The sequence below is a fragment of the Eulemur rufifrons genome, chromosome 18 (genome assembly GCF_041146395.1).
Source record: "Eulemur rufifrons isolate Redbay chromosome 18, OSU_ERuf_1, whole genome shotgun sequence".
NCBI lineage: Eukaryota > Metazoa > Chordata > Mammalia > Primates > Lemuridae > Eulemur > Eulemur rufifrons.
Window position 1 is genome coordinate 12,218,535 of NC_091000.1, and position 20,589 is coordinate 12,239,123.

The 20,589-nt window shown below is 44.0% G+C and overlaps 1 protein-coding gene across 1 annotated transcript in view; it reads left to right on the forward strand.

Moving 5' to 3' along the window:
• Window positions 1-4,679, forward strand: part of TRAPPC11 (trafficking protein particle complex subunit 11) — a 48,408-nt gene extending 43,729 nt beyond the window's left edge. Inside the window, exon 30 of the mRNA XM_069493727.1 lies at window positions 4,412-4,679. Within this exon, the coding sequence (XP_069349828.1) occupies window positions 4,412-4,456 (45 nt within the window). The 3' untranslated portion in view covers window positions 4,457-4,679. The remainder of the gene's footprint in view (window positions 1-4,411) is intronic.
• The last annotated feature ends 15,910 nt before the right edge of the window (window positions 4,680-20,589 follow it).

The window sequence follows — 20,589 nt, forward strand, 5'->3', positions numbered from 1 at the left end:
GAGAAGATGCATGGTATAATTTCTATTTTTTTGAATTTTTGAAGACATGATTTATGTCCTAGGACATGGTCAATCTTAGAGAATGTCCCGTGAGCTGATGAGAAGAATGTATATTCTGTGGACTTTGGGTAGAATGTCCTGTAGATGTCAGCCATGCCCATTTGTTCTAGCATTCTATTTAAGTCCGTTGTGTCTTTGTTTATTTTCTGTTTAGAGGATCTGTCCTGTACTGTCAGTGGGGTGTTAAAGTCTCCAGCTATTACAGTATTGTTATCTATCATTTGGTTGAGATCTAGTAGGGTTTGCTTTATGAATCTAGGTGCACCTAGGTTGGGTGCATATATATTGAGTATAGTCATGGCTTCTTGATGAATTGTACCTTTAATCAGTATGTAGTAGCCATCTTTGTCTTTTATTATTTTTGTTGGTTTGAAAGCTAAGTTATTGGAAATTAAGATTGCCACACCAGCTTTCTTTTGGTTACCATTTGCTTGAAATATCGATTTCCATCCTTTTATTTTCAGTCTAAATGCATCTTTGCAGGTTAGGTGAGTTTCTTGAAGACAGCAGATACTTGGATTGTATTTTTTTATCCATTGGGCCAGTCTATGTCTCTTGAGCGGGGAGTTCAAGCCATTCACATTTATTGAGAAAACTGATAAGTGAGACAGTTTTTTGTTCAGCTTGTTGGGTAGAACTTCATTGTGATGTTTTCTCTCCTGGGCCATTGTGGTATCTGGAATTTGATCTTTAGCTCTTGAGTAGTTTTACATTTGTGGATCTTTCTTGTGCTGATCCGTGTGTAATTCTCTTTGGAGTACTTCTTGGAGGGCTGGTCTTGTCTTGGTGAATTCCCTCAACCTTTGTTTATCTGAGAATGTCTTGATTTCTCCTTTGTATAGAAAACTTAGCTTAGCTGGGTACAAGATTCTAGGCTGGGCATTATTCTGTTTCAGAAGCGTGAAAATGGGGCCCCAACCTCTTCTTGCTTGTAAGGTTTCAGCTGAGAAATCTGGCGTAATTCTGATGGGTTTTCCTTTGTAAGTTACTTGTTTCTTTCTCCTTACAGCTCGGAGAAGTGACTCTTTAGTGGATATTTTGGTCAGCCTGATGACTACGTGGCGTGGTGTTTTCCTATTTGCTATGAATCTCCCAGGGGTCCTTTGAGCTTCTTGAATCTGTATGTCTAGAGTATTGGCAAGGCCTGGAAAATTTTCCTCGATTATGTCTTCAAATAGCTTGTCCAACCCTTGCTTATTATCTTCTTCACCCTCAGGAATGCCAATAACTCTCAAGTTAGGTTTCTTCACATAATCCCACATTTCTTGAAGACTCAGATCATTTCTCTTACTTTTTCGATCTATCTCTGTGACTGACTTATTTAGTTGGAAGGAGTTATCTTCAATTTCTGAGATTCTTTCCTCTGATCTACCCTGCCCTTGAGACTTTCCACAGTGTTTTGTAGCTCTCTGAGTGAATTCTTCACTTCTAGGAGTTCAGTTTGGTTTTTCTTCAATATTTCAATTTCTTTAGTGAATTTTTCCTCCAAATCCTGTATTTTTTTTGTGTTTTCCTTGTGTTGTTTATCCATTGATTCTTGTATATTATTCAGCTTGTTTATAATCCATAATTGGAATTCTTCCTGTGACATGTTGGTGTTTTGAGTCTGGTTTGTGTCAAATGGTTGGGAGCTGGTATTTCTCTTTGGGGATGAGCTTTCCATTTGATTCTTTGTGCTCTCCGTGTTTTTTCGCTGGGCCCTTCCCATCTAGATTTATCGTTGGATCCTTACTTATAGATTTAGTCTGGTTAACAGGACTCTTTGTGCTCTATTCTTAGGCTGTGAAACAGTCTAGGTATGTTGCTTCTTTTGGCAAGAGGGGGAGACTGTTGTGTATTGTTTAGAGATTTTTCTGTTTCCGTTGGGGGACTGCTTCCGATGGGTCCAATCCTAGAGGATTGGAGTGATCCAAGACCGCTTTGGTGAGTTAGAACACTGTGTTGTGGTCTTTCAGAAGGCAGGCGGGGTCCACACTAATAGTAGACCGAAATTCTCTTTGTTTGTTTCCCTTTGGTTCTTCCTCTATAGGGGAGGTTTCTGACTCTATCTGCAGGCAAGATACTAGCTATGGGGAGAGGACGGTGACCTCGCTTGCTCAGCGCCCCAGTTGCTGTAGTTCCCACGGGCAAAAGTCTATCTTGGCCTAATGTCCCCAGGGATCAGGTTCCACACTCTCGCTTTTGGAGAAGTATTCAGTGTTTACACTTCGGCGGGGATCCTATATAAGGTCCGTGGACCAGGGGAGAGGGCCGTCCAGGGAGCCTCTTGGTACCCTATTGCTCCGCAGTGACTTGGCTGTGGGCCCTAGAATGGCGATTGCGTGCCCGCAGATCTCCGGCCCTGGGGGTGACTGCTCAGGATCCGGTATGTACCAGAGCCAGGGACCTGGCCCGTTCCGAAGCTCACCGTGGGTCCCCAGTTAGAAGGCGAAAAGAGAGGAGAAAGAGAAGAAAAAAAAAAAAAAAAAAAAAAGAAAGAAAAGGAAAGAAAGAAAAGAAAGAGGAGAAAACGAAAGAGAAAAGAAAGAAAAAGAAGAAAAAGAAAGAAAGAAAAAGAGAAAAAAAAAAGAAAGAAAAAAGAAAAAAAAAGAAAAACGCAAAAAGCCAAACCAAAAAACACCAAAAACGCCAACAAAAATGAACAAAAACAAACTACATAGCACCTCACCACACCGCAAGGCAGAAAGATACACAAATCTGAGGTATATAATTCAGCGACTCAATGTTTTTTTGTTTGTTTGTTTGTTTTACGCCTTAGCACAGCTCCGCCCCTTCACTTCCGCTCGGCTGGGTCCGGAGCGGCCAAAAATTTAGTTTTTTGATTGCAACATGTAGTCATTTTCTACCCCTGCTTGTAAAGCTACGTTTGGCAAGGATTTAACTAGCTTGAGCCATTTATTTTGTTTCTAAAACTAAGCAGCCTCCATCAGTACTAAAAAAATAAGTTATGAGTAAAGACTAGTAACCTGTTATTTCACTCATTCCATTCCCGACTTGAATGTCAGAGACCTATACTTGTACACACACACACACACACACACACACCCCATCTACGGCACTACAGCCATAGTAGCAGCAAAGCTGAGCAGGAGCGGTGCCTCCACTGCCTTCGGGAAGCCCTCAGGGATCCTTCTGCTGAAAGCCCAGCAATGGCTTTTGACTGTGAAGTTGTAACACTATTTGGTTGCATTTTCTTTTTTTTCTTTTTTTTTTTGAGACAGAGTCTCACTCTGTTGCCCGGGCTAGAGTGAGTGCTGTGGCGTCAGCCTAGCTCACAGCAACCTCAAACTCCTGGGTTTAAGCGATCCTACCGCCTCAGCCTCCCGAGTAGCTGGGACTACAGGCATGCGCCACCATGCCCGGCTAATTTTTTCTACATATATTTTAGTTGGCCAGATAATTTCTTTCTATTTTTAGCAGAGACGGGGTCTCGCTCTTGCTCAGGCTGGTCTCGAACTCCTGACCTTGAGCGATCCACCCGCCTCGGCCTCCCAGAGTGCTAGGATTACAGGCGTGAGCCACCGCGCCCGGCCTGGTTTCATTTTCTGATCACCATCCTTCTCATGCTTCCCCCACAAAGGCCTGCTATTATACGTCTGTGTAATAAAATAAAATTATTTGCAAGAGTTTTATTCTTTTAGCTACCAGATAACTCTCTGGGATGTTACTAACCTGTCACAAACTTTACAACTAAAAACAGTTTTATAGACACCTTTTATTCATTTATAGCCTTGACTTTTCTGATGTGATGTTTTAAATTTTTTCAATCGGTGACCTTAGAGAAAGAGCAATTTTTGTTTTTATCTGCTGCTTCTATCCTTCTAGTGTGCATTGTTAGATACTCTGGAGTTCAATGTGAATCACCTTTTCTCAAACAGAAGATTGGGAAACCTTGAATCCCCAAAATGAACTGGTCTGTCAGCTCAGGTTTGTGGTGGACTTAAGCTTGAGATATAGGATGGCCCTGCACAAGCGAGAGAGAATGAAATTTGATCAGTTGAGCAAGAATGGTAAACGAGGTGCCATCGAGATTGGCAGTGGCTGCTGGTACATGAGGTTAAGAGAAGTATAGGCTGAAGTGGATTCGGTAGGTGGAGGTGCACAGTCAGCTGATGGTGTCACAGGGATGGTGTCAGGTGTCACAGCCCAGGCGTGCTGTGGCTGTCCCCAGGTGCTAGTGAAGAAAGAAGGTGGGGTAACAGAAGGATAATAACCATTGTTACTTTGATGTTTATACTTGTTTATTCGGGTTTTGTAGAACAGTTTCAAGAATTCCAAAATCCTTTCAATTAATTGAACTTTTGTTGTCATTATTACCTTGTAAAAAAAATTTTGTTTTCCCACTTTAAAGCCACAGGGCCGACTCATGGATGATACCTCTATTGCTGCTGCGTGATGTTCAAGGCGAGCCCTTGGCTGTTCTTACAGAGAAGTTGGGAAGAGCTATGTAGGCGTTTCATTGTGAACTGTAGCTTGGATCATGGTAAAAAGTTAATCTTTTCTATTTTTTAAAGGATATTATACCAACTGTTCAGAGGAACTCATACTTAAAATATTAAGAAAATCTATGCTCTCTTATAGTTTCTCTAATAAATATTTGAAATCTGTCATTGTGACATAAAAGGTTTCAGACCATTGTTATTCGATGGAAGTCATTTTATAAATAGTAAATTCTATTAAAAGTGATTTATGTGTACAATATCAGAGGAAAATTAAGGATCCCAAATATGACTGGACAAAGAGAGGAAAATACACCAATATCTGTGCCAGTAAAGTTCTGAATTCCCTGAATCTCTTTCATAGTTGGCTGAACTGGAGATACATCCATCCTCATAAATTCAGTGTGTGCTCAGAGCATACACACAACGTGAGCAGTTGTATTACTGATATGGAAAACTTCCAGAAAGTTTTAACCAAAGCAGTTTAATTAAGGTGTCAAAAATATCTTTGCTTACTTTCAAAAGTTTTAGAAAGGTTCAGCTTGCAGCTGAAATGTGGATCATTTATGAAGCAGCTTCATAGTTTTAGAGGTGTTAATAAGATCTTCATCTGAAAGGATCTGAGCTGCCAGGTCCTGATTATAAGCATGATTTCCTAAACTAAAAGTTTTCGGAAAAGATGCAAGGTCTGAAAAAGAGCTTTTGGTTATGTTGTGCAGTTTTAAAAGGACTATTTAAAACTCTTGAAAATTCATGTAAATAAAAATCATAGGGTGAAAATTTCCTTTGTTAAAATATCGTAATAATTTAAAACTACCTGATTTCCTGGAAAATTTTATTATTTAAAAAGTGGCAGCATTGTAAAAAGGAAATAGTGATGTAAATAAACATGTTCTTTTTCAAATTTGCTTGTGTATATCTTTTATTTATTTTGAACTTGTTTGATTTCCACTTCATGCGACAGCTTTTACTAAGAACACTGTTGCATGTAGTGGAGAGCAAAGGGTTGGAAATTTGGATATCTTTGTTCTAGAACTGGCTCTGCTAAACTTCCGTGAGACTTGGACAGTCAATAGGCTGTCTGGGGAGGACGTGAGTCCCCTATTACAACACAGCTTTTCAGGTGGAGGCCATGGAGCGTGACTCCGGAGTCTGTCTAGGATCCGGTCCTACCTCTGCTGCTTCTGGCGAGGTGACTCTTCAAGTTACTTCCCCACTGTATATCTCAGTTTTCTCATATATAAGATGTAAATGGTAATAGCACCTATCTCATCAGCTTGTTGTAAGGATGAAACAGATGCATGTAAGAAAACAGCTGGGAACAGTGCCTGACCCAAAGTTAGTGCTCAACGAGTGTCATCTGTATTACTACTTTTTGTGGGAAGGCTGGAGAAGATACTCACTTATCTGTTGGTTAGGTCCATGTTATCAGAATTTGCCGGCTGGTCCGAAGGTAGTGAGAAATCTCACTTGATTGTTCAGTCAGTTACAGATTGAACTCCTTGTTCTACTACTTTCCCCCCTCCTCACTACTGCACTTGACTAGTCTAAAAAAAAAAAAAAAAAAAAAAAAGAATTTGCTGATATTTATGTAATGTACTACATATATGAGTATATACATGTGTACATACATGTATGTATATATGAAATATATAAGACTAAACAAAAGTTTCATGAAATGGTACATTGTATATACTCTTATATTTTGTATCCTACTCTGTTTTGTTAAAAAATATCACTGGCTGAAACCTGCTAAATTGATTTCATGACCCACTAATGAGATATAACCTGCAGTTTGAAAAATATTGGACAAAGGCCTTTAATGTTCCTTTGAATTCTAAGGTGGTTTGATGCATTGCTTCCATGATAAAGACCTTGTGTGTTAGCACTGCCATTGTCAAACATGAAGTATGTGTATGGACAAATGGGTCACTGATATACACTTTAAAATTATTAACATTGATGTCAGTGTGATTTGTAATTGTGCATGCCACTGTAAAGATAAGCAAACAAACAGGTCTATGTTTTTTCTCAGTCTTTAAGGAGGTGAGAGAGCACACGCAATCTGCTAAGGTTGCCCTGTGGGCTCAGGTTCCCAAATGACAATTGCTAACATTTATTGAGTGCTAAGATGTGCTAAATGGGAATGTTTTTTATCTCATTTAATACTCACTAAAGCCCAATGTGGTATAGATACTCTTATTATTCCCATTTTAAAGATGTGGAAACTGAGGCAACAGGGAGGTTAAATAACTTGCCCGGTGTTCAAGTTATCAACTGCTGCAAAGCAGATCATCCCAGTGCTTAACGGCTTAAAACAACAATCGTTATCTTTTATGGTTTCAGCAGGGCAGGAATTTGGGAACAGCTTGCTTGAACAGTTCTGGCTTGGTGTCACCTATGCAGTTGTAGCCAAGGTGCCACTTGTCATTTAGTCTTAGGACCTTTCCATGTGGTCACTGGGCTTCCTCACAGCATGGCCATCTCAGGGCATCGGACTGCTTACCTGGCAGCACAGCGCTCAGTGAGAATGGAACTAGCAAGGTGGAAGCTGCACTGCCTTTTTTGACCTTGTCTGGAATTTCACATAACATCACTTCCTCTATGGTCACAAATCCACCCAGATTTGAGATGAGGGAACAGAAACTATAAACTTCACCTCTTGATGGGGAATGGCCTCATCCTAGAAGGCGTGGGACAGGAGCTATTTTGCATCCATCTTTGGAAAACACAAGCTGCCACACCCAGTGACACAGCAAGTGGTAAAGAGCTGGGATTCTAATCAAGGCGCTGCCTGCAGAGCCTGCCTGCTTAACCAGGACACACTACACAGCCACCATTCTCCGGCCGCAGTGCTTAGTCCTAAATAAAAGAGTCTTCTGCTAAATGTGTATGCCCGAGGCACTGGGCATTCTGTGAATTAAGACCTTCCCTTAAGTATGTGACAGTAAACCGTGTTGCCCCAAACTACACATTGAACTCCAAGTGTTTATCTTGGGCTTACTGTGGGCCACTTTCTGTGCTGGTTGCTACAGCCATACAGTAGTCCCTATTCCTGAAGAACAGTGGTCCCCTAGGAGGAACCGCCCTGTAAACAAACTCCAATACAGTGTAATAAATGCAATTGAAGTGGGTACAAGAGTGGTGAACTGATGGGGTGTCTGAGATTCACTTTAAAATACTCCAGAAAACACAAAAAATACCTAGATGATACAAGATTTGAAAAATGTTGATAATTGTTAACTATGGATGAAGCGAGACTGGGGGCTCATACTATTCACTCTCCTTTTGGGTAAGTCTAAAATTTTCCATAGTTAAAAAATTAATAAAAGAGACGAGGTAGAAAGGAACCCCTGGGAAGGTGGTTAACTTCACAGAGTGAGGAGGAAGCCGCAGGGAGGTTGAGCCCCCTCAAGGAATGACATTGGAGTTGTTTTTGTTTCCTGTTCGTGATAAAATTATTCTGTGTTTTTGTTGTATCGGAATGCATTTCCATCATCCGTGAACAGATAATGTCGTGAGAACTGGGTTTTGGAGCCCACATAAAGGTTTGTAAAATAAACAGATCAAGGAGAGCTTTCCAGGTGCTGAAAGGGTTTGCTGGCATCGGCCCCTGCAGCGCCAGCGCGAGAACACAGACTTGCCCGCTGTGAGTGACGCTGGTGTTTTTTCCACCCCAGGAGTTCATATTCGGTGATGAGAGAATTGGGGGGACGGGGGACAAAACTGAAAGCGCGCTGGCCCCCTCACCGTCACTGCTGCTGGAGAGCAATTCTAGGATTGGGGGATGAAGATTGTCTTCTTTCTGGTAAAGCTCATCAGATTGAGGAACTGTGGTTTGGAAAACATTTGGTCTAGGGGGTGAGAAATAAAAATAAAATCCTAAGTCCCCCAACTAACTGAACGGAGCCCAGGGACCTTAAAGCTGAGTTCCCAGCCACGAGGGGGCTTCCTTCCCCAAGGGCGAAACAAGCAGCCATGCGGGTTCCCTTCGGTGCCTAATGCTGCTCCTCCCCTTCGCAGCTTGGGCACAACACTGACCAGCGTCCCTTCCCGATAGGAGCCGCTGGCCATGGAGAGGTTCTGACCCAGCCACAGGGAGGGTTTTCGTGTCTCCCACTTCACCTTTTGATGTCAGAAGGCAGAAAACTGCATCCTCTGCTCATGCTGACCCGCCATTTTCTGAACACGGATCCCAGGGAGTGGCAGGAAGCTCAATTTCTCAGGCCCATGTTTCTCCTTTCACAAATATTCATGACGCCTCCTGTAGGTTGTTAAGTGTGTGTATTTAGCCCCCCCCTCCCCCCGTCTGCATAAACTCCTGTCCCCATTACCTTTCCTTCCAAGCGGGAGTTTCAGGCTTCTGGCTGGAGGCCCTGCTTCCCAGCCTGTGGGCATGGCCACCCTGCAGGCCACAGCGCTTTATGAGAAGAAATAAAGCTCTCCTTTTCAAATTTATGAACCTTGTCATTCTTCAGTTGACAGGAGATAATTTGATTCAACGAGCATTATCTCAACAAAGGACTGAATTCCAAATGCCAAATTTAACAGCAACAATAAGAAATTCTCTGTTCAAGATGAACTACTGAATTACTTAAGCATAGGATGGTAGGAGCTCCATGAAGCTTTTAAAATCACATAGCTAATTTTTTTTTTTTTTTTTTTTAGGGAGACAGAATCTCTCCCTGTTCCCCTGGGTGGAGTGCAGTGGCGTCAGCCTAGCTCACAGCAACCTCAAACTTGTGGGCTCAAACGATCCTTCTGCCTCAGCCTCCTGAGTAGCTGGGACTATAGGCTACACCACCAAGCCCGGCTAATTTTTCTATTTTTTGTAGAGACGGGAGCTCACTCTTGGTCAGGCTGGTGATTTTTTTTCTTTTTTAATTAGAGATGTTAGTGACCACCAGTTGGTCAGACTACATTTATGACATTTTCTCCACTTCTGCTTGCCATCTTTATTTCATTTTATTTTTTTATTGCCACAATCTCCAAACATACAGAAAAGCAGGGACTATGACAAGCTTCCAGGCTCGCACTCCACTTCACCAGTGTTGCTTTGCCCTGTATCATCTAGCCCCACTCAAGGGAGATGAGAGGACTTTTTAAAACACATAACCACAATGCATTATTCCATCCAATTAATTAAAAATAAATTTTTTAAATTGTCTAACATACTATATATATCCAATTTTCCCTGATTAAGCAGTCTTTTCACAGCTGGTTAAAGTCGGGAGCCAAACAAGGCCCATCGTTATATTTAGTCATAGCTTAAGTCTTTTTAAAGTTTCATTTAATGTAGAACAGTCCCTTCTCCCTTTTTATCCCTTATCTTTGACTTGTTGAAGAAATGGGGTCAGTTTTCTTGTAAAATATCCCTCATTCTGGATTTAGCTAATTGCTTCCCCCGGGTGTTTATGTAACTTCTTTCTCCATCTCCTGTATTTCCAGTGGCCTGGGAATCAGACTTGAAAGCTTGCCTGAGTTCATGTTCTTTCCCTCCACCCTGCTTCCTTCCTTCCCTCCCTCTTTTTTTTTTTTTTTGATAAGACTGTCTCATAGGTGATATATTACACTTCTTATTGCCACACATAATGTCTGGCTGTCTCACTGTCAGTGATGATAAGATTGATCAATGGGTGTCGAGGATGACAGCCTAATCCCTTTATTATACAGTTCGGCTAAACACTCATCAATGCAATTGTTTTAATGGATGTTTAGCTGAGTTTTGTATTTAACTTAATTAAATATAAGTTTTTAAATTAGAAGTTATTTAATTATAAGTTTCAAAATGTAATTTAAAAATGTTCTGCATTCATTGCCTGGAATTCTGTATGGAAACTTTTTTGCCTCATCTATTAGGTCTATTTAGTTACCCTAAAATCTAGTTCCTATAGGAAAAAGAAGTTTTGGGGGTTTTCTTTGCGGGGAGAGGTGGGTTAGACAGAGTCTTGCTCTTTTGCCAAGGCTGGATGGAATTCCTGGGCTCAAGTGGTCTTCCTATCTGAGCCTCCCAAGTAGCTAGGACGACAGGCAGGTGGCAGCACCACTCCTGGCTAAATATTCAAAAGAGTTTTTTTTGTAGAGACAGAGTCTTGCTATGTTGCTCAGGCTGGTCTCAAACAATCCTGGCCTCAAGCAGTCCTCCGCCTTGGTGTCCCAAAGTGCTAGGATTACAGAAGGGAGCCATTGCACCCAGCTGGAAAGAGAATTTTTACTAACAATTCTTTCTCTTTATTTATAGTTTTCAGAGTAGTGGGTTGGTGTCCTCCCTATCGCTAATGCTATCCAAGAGTTTTGGTTTTCGTGTTATTTGTCCTCTCCTATTCTTGCCTTCCCTATTCTTAAGCAATAATGACGCAGATGAAAAGCCTGGCCAACAGGAACTCAGGCAGGTGCCAGAGCGTTGGGGCAGCTTGGCAGCAGCTGGCACCTTCTCTTGCAGGAAAGCACTCTCCATCCGGCCGCCTCCAAACTTACGCCTTTGCACACCTTTTCAGGGCTTCCCCTCTGAAAAATAAAGTTTACTAGGAATCTTCAGCTGTCAGGATAAAATCAGCAAGACAACGTCTACAAACATGAACCTTGATCAACCACACACTTAAAACCAGTATTAATTTATGGGATGTCCCAAATGACCTTGAGAAATAAATGCAATAGCTTGACATGGAGGAGAGATTAAATTACATTTCATAAATGTTTTTGATGTTCATTCTTTGAAAACAGGTAATCGTTGAATGATGGATCTTCTACCACACACAACCACTAACAGATACACAAACTCCCACCTGCAGTGTTTTATTTTTCAGGTTAATTATTCATTCTCCTCCATCAGCTAGTCAGGTGTTGACCATTCTCACAGGATAATCAGAGCCTTTCCCCGGTGGTGCTTGCTTTGCACTCACAGAAAATTAAACTCGCCTGGCCTCTTGCAGAGGTTCGCCTGTGGAGCTCCCGTGGCCGCACAGTGCAGTCTCACCCCAGCACGACGGGGGTGACCGGTTCCAAGTTCAGCGGAGCATAAAGACATTTCCAAAGTGGTTAGACAGGCCGGGTGACTTCAGGACAATGAGCCTTTATGTTTTAAAATGGGAACCCAGCTGTGACGAACGCAAAGGCTTTCTTGCATTTGGCGGAGACAAACCTGCAGACACTCGCGCAGGTAGGGCGGTCCCCGCACCGCGCCCCGTGCCCCCGCCGGGTGTCGCTGCGGCGGGATCGGGACCCGGGCGAGGACACGGCGCGGCCCCTTCCCCCGCTTGCGGGGAGTCCCCACTGCAAGTCGGAAGCCGCTGTCTAGTAAGCGATTTGCAAAGCTGTCCTAGAAGGTGAAGCGGTATTATTAATAAATTGACCTTTTCTTTCCAGAAGGAAACACAGTCCAGAAAGAGAAAGGACCATGTCGCTCAGACCCTCCTCTCTGACCCCCGCCGCGCGCCCACTCCTCCCACTCGGACGCCCCCCGGAAGACAGGTAGGGGACGCGGTTTTCCAGAAGAGAGTGACTGGCATTGGAGGAGGCCAGGGAGGGAGCAGGAAGCGGCTGCCCCGGCCTCTGGCAAACTCAGGTGTCCCTGGAATGTCCCCGCCCAGAGTAAGAGCCTCCTGCGCTGCGGCCTGGGGCCTCTGCGCCCGGCCCCTGCCTCCCCTGCCGTTTGCTTTGGCGGGTTGCAGAGCTCTGCCGAGGGCCTGCAGCCTCGCAGACACGAGTTCTTCGTGAGAACGGCCCCCTTCCCTAATGCAATCGCCTTTATTCATTCGGGGTATGTAGGTCTGCCATGGGGAGATACAGTGTTGAATAACATGAAAAAATGGTCACTATATATTGCTGAAGGAAAAAAGCAAGTACAAAACACTATGTGTGATACGATCTTGTTTTGTCAGACAAAACAAGCACAGGCTACACAAATACATACCCAAAGGAAAACATCCATACATCCAACTATTGTTTTTAGATTGTTGGATTATATAAGGTGATTTAAATTTTCTTTATGTTATTTCTTTGTTCTGAAATGTTTTGTACAGTAAACATGGTTCCCCCCCACACACACACACACAAGAAAATATAATAAATGAGGGTTTTTTGGTGTGTTTTTTGAGACAGAGTCTCACTCGCTGCCCAGGCTTGGGGGCAGTGGCCTCAACACAGCTCACTGCAACCTTGAACTCCTGGGCTCAAGGGATCCTCCTGCCTCAGCCTCCCGAGTAGCTGGGACTACAGGTGTGTGCCACCACGCCCAGCTAAGTTTTGTAAAGATAGGGTCTTGCTCTTGCTCAGGCTGGTCTTGAACTCCAGCCATAAATGTTTATTTTTAAAAGGAACATAAGATCACATCACCAGGGGGAGGAGAGCCAGTAGGTGGGTCCTATGCACGAACTTGTTCCCTAGTGACCCATAACAGTGAAAGAAAAATGTTCTAGGATGAGGATTGCAATTAACAAGGGTATGTTCCTGGCACTGAACTCTGTTTCTATTTGGACAAGTTCCACTCATAGGAGTAGTAAGTGGCTCCCTGGCAAGATGATTGAAGAAAAGGTCTAAAAATGTAACCCTGACATTCCCTTCGGGTGAACGCATTGTTAGGTGTCTGAGACAAGGTACGTTCTAGTCAACACTAAAGTACAAGGATGTTTGCTTGTGAGCTGTTGCCACAGCCCGGCCTGAGAAGCACCCAGCCCAGAGGCTCGGGCGGGCTATGTGTGGAGGGAGAGGGACCGCCCAGGAGAAGACAGAAAAATACATTTTTGAGGATTCGTTATTTTCCTTCTAAAAGGCCAAACCTGAATGTCCGCCCCCATTCCAGTGGCCAAAATTGGCTGCAGAGAAAGTGGGGAGTGCAGTCTCCCTGGGTGCCAGGAAGGGGAACGGTGTGGCGGACACAGCATCCTCTCTGCTGCAGGGGCCCTGCGAGGCGCAGCTGAAGCCCCCACTGCCTGCATGGCCTTCAGGGGCCTCCTTGCCTGCCAGACTCTTCTAGCATGTCCTGTGTGGGTGCCCATCTCCTCCGTCTTTTAAGGGACAGGAGCTCTTTCCTCTGTGTCTCTTTCCTCCCCCGTGCCCAGCAAGGGAGGGGGCTGGACACAGTTGTCAGTAACCAGGAGATGACTTAGATGCTCAAAAGTATGCAACCTGTGCTGTCCTGCACATTACCAAAATCAGTTCCGTGAAATACCACAGTTTGCCATTTGGCTGGTAACTCAGTGACTGAACTAGATACAGAGAAGAAAGAATCCAAAAAGGATTGGAGGACAAGGTCAGCTGCCTTATTGATCTAGTCAGTAGGAAGAACCCCACCACCGGCAGAGTCCCCGGAAGTGTAGCAGGCTACCTTCAGGCACTTATGTCCTGAATAGCTGCAGGACATGGATCTAGCTGTTCATCGATGATATCATTGTTTGGTGGAGTTAGATTTAGTCACTAATCAAGGAGAATTTTTTGAAAATAGGTACTTCCTGAATGCTAAAAATGGAGTTAAAAGGCAGCTAATCCTTGCAGAATTGCTGACTTACCCTTTTCTATTTGTAAGTGAGATATGGCAGAGGTCCTGGACCGTAACAGAATTGAATGTTGCAGGGCACACGCTCAGTGCAGCCAGTCCTGGGAACACCCTCCTGCCAAGGAGCAGTTCGCTCGGCCTTCTGCACAGCCCTCCACGGATCCCATTCAATCACAGGCGTGTGGCACAAGTGAATGCCTCTGAGCTACTTGTGCAACGCTTCCTGCTCAGACACCTCGTGCTGACAGCAGCCCATCTCCTCAGTCATCGGTCTCTGACTCCAGCACAGATCCCGCGGAGGCAGTTGGGACTTGGTGGGCAAGCTGGCAGGAGAAGCACCAGAAACAAACGTCCTTACTCACGACAGGCAGCTTCCCCTGGATGTTGACAGGGCCCTCTATCTGCTCACACATCCCTTACCACCCCAGGGGACAACAACAGAGTGGGAAACCTGCTGGACATTTCTAGTCATCTCAATCCAGAGCCCTATGTGTGTATGGATGGAGAGTTTTGTTACCGTATCCTGAATTGTTCATTCACTCACTCATTTAACAAATATTTATTAAACACTAAGGGTATGTAAGTGCTCTTTTAGGCCAGCCCAGGTATATCAGTGAACAAAATACACCTAGATTCTTGGTTATTATATTTAATAAACCATAATAAATAAATAGCACAAAGTATTATAGCAGGTGATAAATGCTATGGAAAAAGAAATAGAAAGGGGTGAGTGGGTGCTGGGAATGGGGTCGCCATGGTAACTAGGAGGTCAGAGTGTGACTCACTGGGAAAGTAGCATGAAAGCAAAGACAAGCAGAGGAGGTTAGCTCTGAGCAGCTGGAGGAAGAGCAGCTGGAGGAAGAGCGTTCCAGCAGAAGAGCTCGCTCAAATGCCCTGAAGCAGGGCACGCCCCACAGGCTCGAGGCTAGGCGGTCAGTGGGAACAGAGAGAGCGAGGGCTCCAGTGGTGGGCGGAAAGGGCAGAGAGTGTCGACCTTGTAGGACATTTCTGGTCATTGCACGGACCTGGCTTTTCCTCCAGAGGAAAGAGAAACCATTGCCAGGTTGAGCGAAGAGGCGACCTGCTCTGACCCAGGTTTTGGAAGACCACTCTGGCTGCCGTGTCGACTCTGGGGTGCAAAGGGAGAGCAGATGTTACAGGGATCCCCCTGGCATGGCGAGAGGAGTAGCAGTGGAACTGGTGAGAGAGGATCGGATTCTGGAGAGAATTAGAGTGACTTGTCCAAGATCGCATGGCTAGTTAGTGGTAGAGTCCGGTGAGAACCCAATTTTCCCAAATTACAATTCCATGCTCATTCCTCTACCCTCCTCTTCATTCTTTGGGCATCTAATGGCCAGGTTGAGATGCATGTTTTTGCATGTGATTTTTGGTTGTCTTGGAAGTATCAGTGCATCTTAGCATATGTCTAGCTACCTAATCTCAGCATTGCTCTTTCGGAAATGTTCTGGGACTAGAAGGTAGTATATCAGACATCCACTCTTTGCCACTCACATTGACACCTGGATGTGATTTCTAGATAGCCGTTGTAAAACTTATTGTGCACATCTTCCTGCTCTGTCGGAGACACATCTGGTGATGCCAGTGTGCCAGCTGAAACACCCAATGTGCACTCCTGGCAAGATTCTGCCCTGTGTAAGATAAAGATCTGCTCCTATCCGATGGCTACACCAGGCAAAGCAGATAAGCCGCCACTGCAGTTAGAATCCTGATGCTTTTCTCTTAGCAGAAGGTTCCTGAAGGTGTTGGTGACTCTGATCTGTTGCTTGGCATGTGCGTGGAGTCAGTTCTTTTCAAATTTCCGGTCTCATATGGCCGGGAGGAATTCTCATGGCAGACACACTGAGGTGTCTCAGCTTTTACAATAGATTGCAGAGGCAGGTCTAGATTTAGTCTTCTGGCTTAGGGGATGCTGTTAATAACCTAAAGGGATTCAAAGTCTTAACTAAACAGGAGGGGATAGCTCCAGTCTGGCCACCACTTCTTAAATGTGCCTTCCAGCAGAGCAACCAGACTGAAAGTGCCGAAAAGATATCTTTTATTCACTGCTCGATCTCCAGCTCCTGCAACTATCCGATGCATTAGAAGGGACTGCATGAATATTTATTGCTTACACAGGTAAACTTCAGGCCTGCTCTTTGGAAATGATTTGTTTCCAAGTTTTTCAGATTCCTCTTTCCTCTTCTTTCTTGTCTTCTGTCCTTTCTTCCTCTGCTTCTTTTTTCACTTTTACATCCACACTGAGAGCTCCTCCCTCACCCCACCCCACACCCATCTGTCATTTGCCCGCAATCAAACCACAGTCATTAGAAAATTGGCCCACCTGCGTGACAATAAAGCCACAGGCCACAGCCATGTATAATACCTAGAAGCTACCCTGTCCCATCATAACAAAGCCTTGAAGCTTTTGAAGGCAGGAACGGAAGCACAAAGGTGTGAAACCAACCGGGTGTGGCCTTTATTCTCATCGCCAGTTAGTTCCACAGGACTTGAGATTTAGGTAACTCACACTTAACGTGCCTTGAGGACACCAGCGACTCCTGTATGGGCTAGAAAGGCTCCCCTAGGCACAGCAGGCGGACAGCGCTGCGTCTCTGAAACACACAGTACGGGCGGACCACGCCTGTGTCGCTGCGCAACAACCCTGCTGTCTTTCACCAAGTGTCCGCGTTCTGCGCGCCAGTGAAGACTCCAGCTGCGCGCTCTTCTGGGGACACAGAAAATCGTGCCTTTGGAGGGCTCTTCAGATAAAGTATAATGCACATATGATAATATTTGCTTTTTGGAAACTTCTTCGAAAACCAATGGCACTTTCATCAATCACAAAATCGGGAATTGAGTGACCTGCCCACAGCCTGTGACCAGGACAGTTGTAGCAGATGCTGGACAATGGCCCTGAGAGATACAACTCACTCTCCCTCGCCATCTATTGTTGTTTGTGTCTCCAGAACTCCTGTTCGTGAGAAAATTGTACTTTCTGCATTTGGATCGTGGTCTTCTCCACCAGTATAAGCAATGGTGAGAGGCGTGAGTGGGGCTGCCACGTCCCACAATTCCATCCACACTGAGTCTCTGTGACGCTGGTCACTCTGCAGAGGCCCTGGGTGGACAGGGGGTCTGGGGAACTCCCCCTGCACATCCTCGCTGGCCACAGGTAATGTCTGCCTCTCAATGACAACTGCCTACAAGATTTTGCTGTATTTTCTCTGCAGCAAACACTAGGATGGACTTTAATTTCTCATTGAAATCAAAGCACAAGGATGTGATCGAGTTATCAGTCAGTGACAGACACATGGAGTCCTGGGCTTCCAACTCTCCTTCGAAGCCCTCAGAAGGTACCATTGATGACAGAATGTGCCACCGGCCGGCCATAGGAGCGCTGTGTGCGTGGCTGATCTGCCCACGACTCCTAAACAACCCACATGTCCAGAGAGGACGTTTCCATCTTTGTTGGAGGGAGGCCTGTTGAACTTGGTCACCATGTTGTGGTGCCAGCAGTGTCATATGGGGCTCTCCCTGCTACTCGGCTGCTTGGCTGCGGCGGTGCCCTGGGCATGTCCCCATCAGACAGTACCTGCTGCCTGCCTCTCGCCTCCTACCGGACCCTTCTCTGTGGCAGCAGGGGCAGGGGACTCCTGGGGACCTCTTTACTCCCTGTCACACCTTGCTGGGCCCTGGGAGCTGGAGGCTGAACGTGGGCAGGTGAGGCTGCTGCCTTATCCTTAGTTCTGGTATCTAGGGAACCTGGGCTAAGATAGCTTTATTCCAGAATCTCTTGAATTCTTTTTTTCAATTTAAAAACTCGTTTGTAAAATTTTTGGCCTCAGTCATTCATGTTCTTATTTTTACTACATTATTTATAAAAGTAATTTATACTCATAGTAGAAAATTAGAAAAATATAAAGAAGAAAATGCGAATAATTCAAAATCCACTTACTGAGTGATAAACACTCTGAATATTTTGGAGAATTTCTTTCCAGTTTTTATTCTTTACTTCCCAAGTAGTCTTTCCCCAAAACAGCCTGACTTATTATTTTCAAACTATGTCCCATGCTTGACAGTAGACCCATTTGCAGATTTTTACGTGGCCAACTTAAATTGGAATAATACAGACCCATAGGGTGAGATTCCTAAGAGTATTTTCAGAAATTAATGGAAATTCCCAAGGTGCCTAACGTGCCTTAAAAATGCTTTAGTCATTGGCAGATTTTCTGAACCCATGCGGGCTGCCCTGTTCCTCCTTTTCCCCGCATGTTCAGTGGCACTAATAATAATCTCTCACAATGATGCTCCGGGAACAATAAGGCATGGGCAGGGAGCTGATGGTGCAGCACTATAAATAAGTTCTAAAATAAGAACTGTCACGAGGCTCAGATGAGAGATGCTAGGCAGTGAAAGTGATTATTGCCAAAATAAAGAATATTCGTGTTGGTGTAATGGGAGCTATGCTAGCATTTTGGGAGATTGTGATGTAGTTATTAATAGCACAGACTTTGTGATTAGCCAATCCGGCTTTTCTACTTGTAAGTTGTTTGACCTTTGAGTATTACTGACACTCTTTTAGTTCCAGTCCTCTCATCTGCAATGTGAGCATTATCATAGGCATATTGCAGAATTGGTCGTTATTTATTCAACAAGTATTTGCTCAATACCAGCTATTCAGCAAATGTATGTTCAGTAGGTTTTAGTGTCTGGGGTACAGTAATGAACAACACAGACAAGGCCTCAGCTCTCTTGGAGCCTCCAGTGATAGCTCAGTAAACGATTATTAGCGTCATTACCACCAGTGCCACCACCACCACCACCATTGTCGTCATCAGTGAAATTTCCCCTACGTTGAATATTGATTTAAGAACATGGTTAGCCCAGAGCGCTGCATTTTTTAAACTAAACTTTTTATTTTGATATAATTAGAGATTCACAGGCATTTGTAAGAAATATTACAGAGAGATCTTTTGTACCTTTTCCCCAGTTTTCCCCAGTGGTAACATCTTACAGAGCTAGAGTACAAGATCACAACAGGATATAATACTGATACACTCCACCAGTCTGACTCAGATTTTCCCAGTTTTATCTGTGGGGTGTGTGTGTGTGTGTGTGTGTGTGTATTTAGTTCTGGGCAATTTTATCACCTGTGTAGGTTGATGTACTCATCACCATAGTCGAGATACAGAACCGACATGTCTCTACAAGGATTCCTTGTGTTGTCTTTCTGTAACCGTATCCACCTCCCAACCCCACATGGTGCCTCTGTCAACAGCTAACCTGTTCTCCATTTCTATAGTTTTGTCATTTCAAAAATGTCATGCAAACGGAATAATGCAATCTGTAACTTTTGGGCATTAGCATTTTTCACTCAGTGTAATTGCCCAGAGCTTCATCCAAGTAGTTTTGTGTATCAGCAAGCGGCTCCTTTTTACTGCCGATTACTATCCCGTGGCATGTGGACCACGACTGTCTAACCCTTCACCCACCAAAGCACACCTACCTTGTTTCTAGTTTTTGAATTTTATGAACAGAGCTGCGATGAATATTTGTTTACAGGTATTTATGTTAACATAGTTTTTGTTTCTCTGAAATAAATTCCCAAGAGTACGATTACTGGAACTTATGGTAATTACGTGTTTAGTTTTATAACAAACCGTCAAACCGTTTTCCAGAGTGGCTGCACCGTTTTATGTTTCCACCAGCAATGTCTGAGTGATTCAGTTTCTCTGCGCTTCTGCTGTCCTTTGGTGTTGTCACTGTTTTTTATTTTAGCCATCCTGATAGGGTGTAGTGATCCCTGTAGCTCATTGTGGTTTTAATTCACATTCCCTGAGAGGTGATGGTGTTGAGCATCTTTCCATGTGCTTATTTGCCATGTGTAAATAGTTTGCAGTGAAGTATCTGTTCATGTCTTTTGCCCATTTTCTAATTGGAAATTTTAAACTGTTGAGTTTTGAGAGTTCTTTATATATTGTAGATACTGGTCGTTTATGTGACACATTTATCAATTTTTCTACCAGGCTGTAGCCTGTCTCTTCATCCTCTTAAAAAGGAGAACAGAGCAAATGATTTTAACTTTGATGAGATCCAATTTATCAATTTTTCCTTTTATGGAGTGTATTTTTAGTGTCAAGTCTAAGAACTCTGCCTAGCCCTAGAACCTAAAGATTTTTTTCCTATTTTTTCGTAAAACTTTTATAGCTTTTTGTTTTAAGTTTGTTTAAGGGTCTTGCTCTATTGCCCAGGCTGGAGTGCAGTGACCTCTTCATAGTTCACTACAATCTCAAACTCCTGGGCTCAAGTGATCCTCCTGCCTCAGCCTCCCAAGTAGCTGTGACTACAGGCACATGTCACCACCCCTGGCTAATTTTTCTATTTTTTGTAGAGATAAGGACTCACTCTTGCTCAGGCTGGTCTTGAACTCATGGCCTCAAGTGATCCTCCTGCCTCAGCCTCCCAAAGTGCTAGGATTACAAGTGCGAGCCACCATGCCCAGCCTAATTTCCTTTTTTAGGAACTCCAATGTTACGTTGTTGAATTTTCTCTGCCTATCTTCTATTTCTTTCTTAAAAATCCTTTTTCTTCTTTATT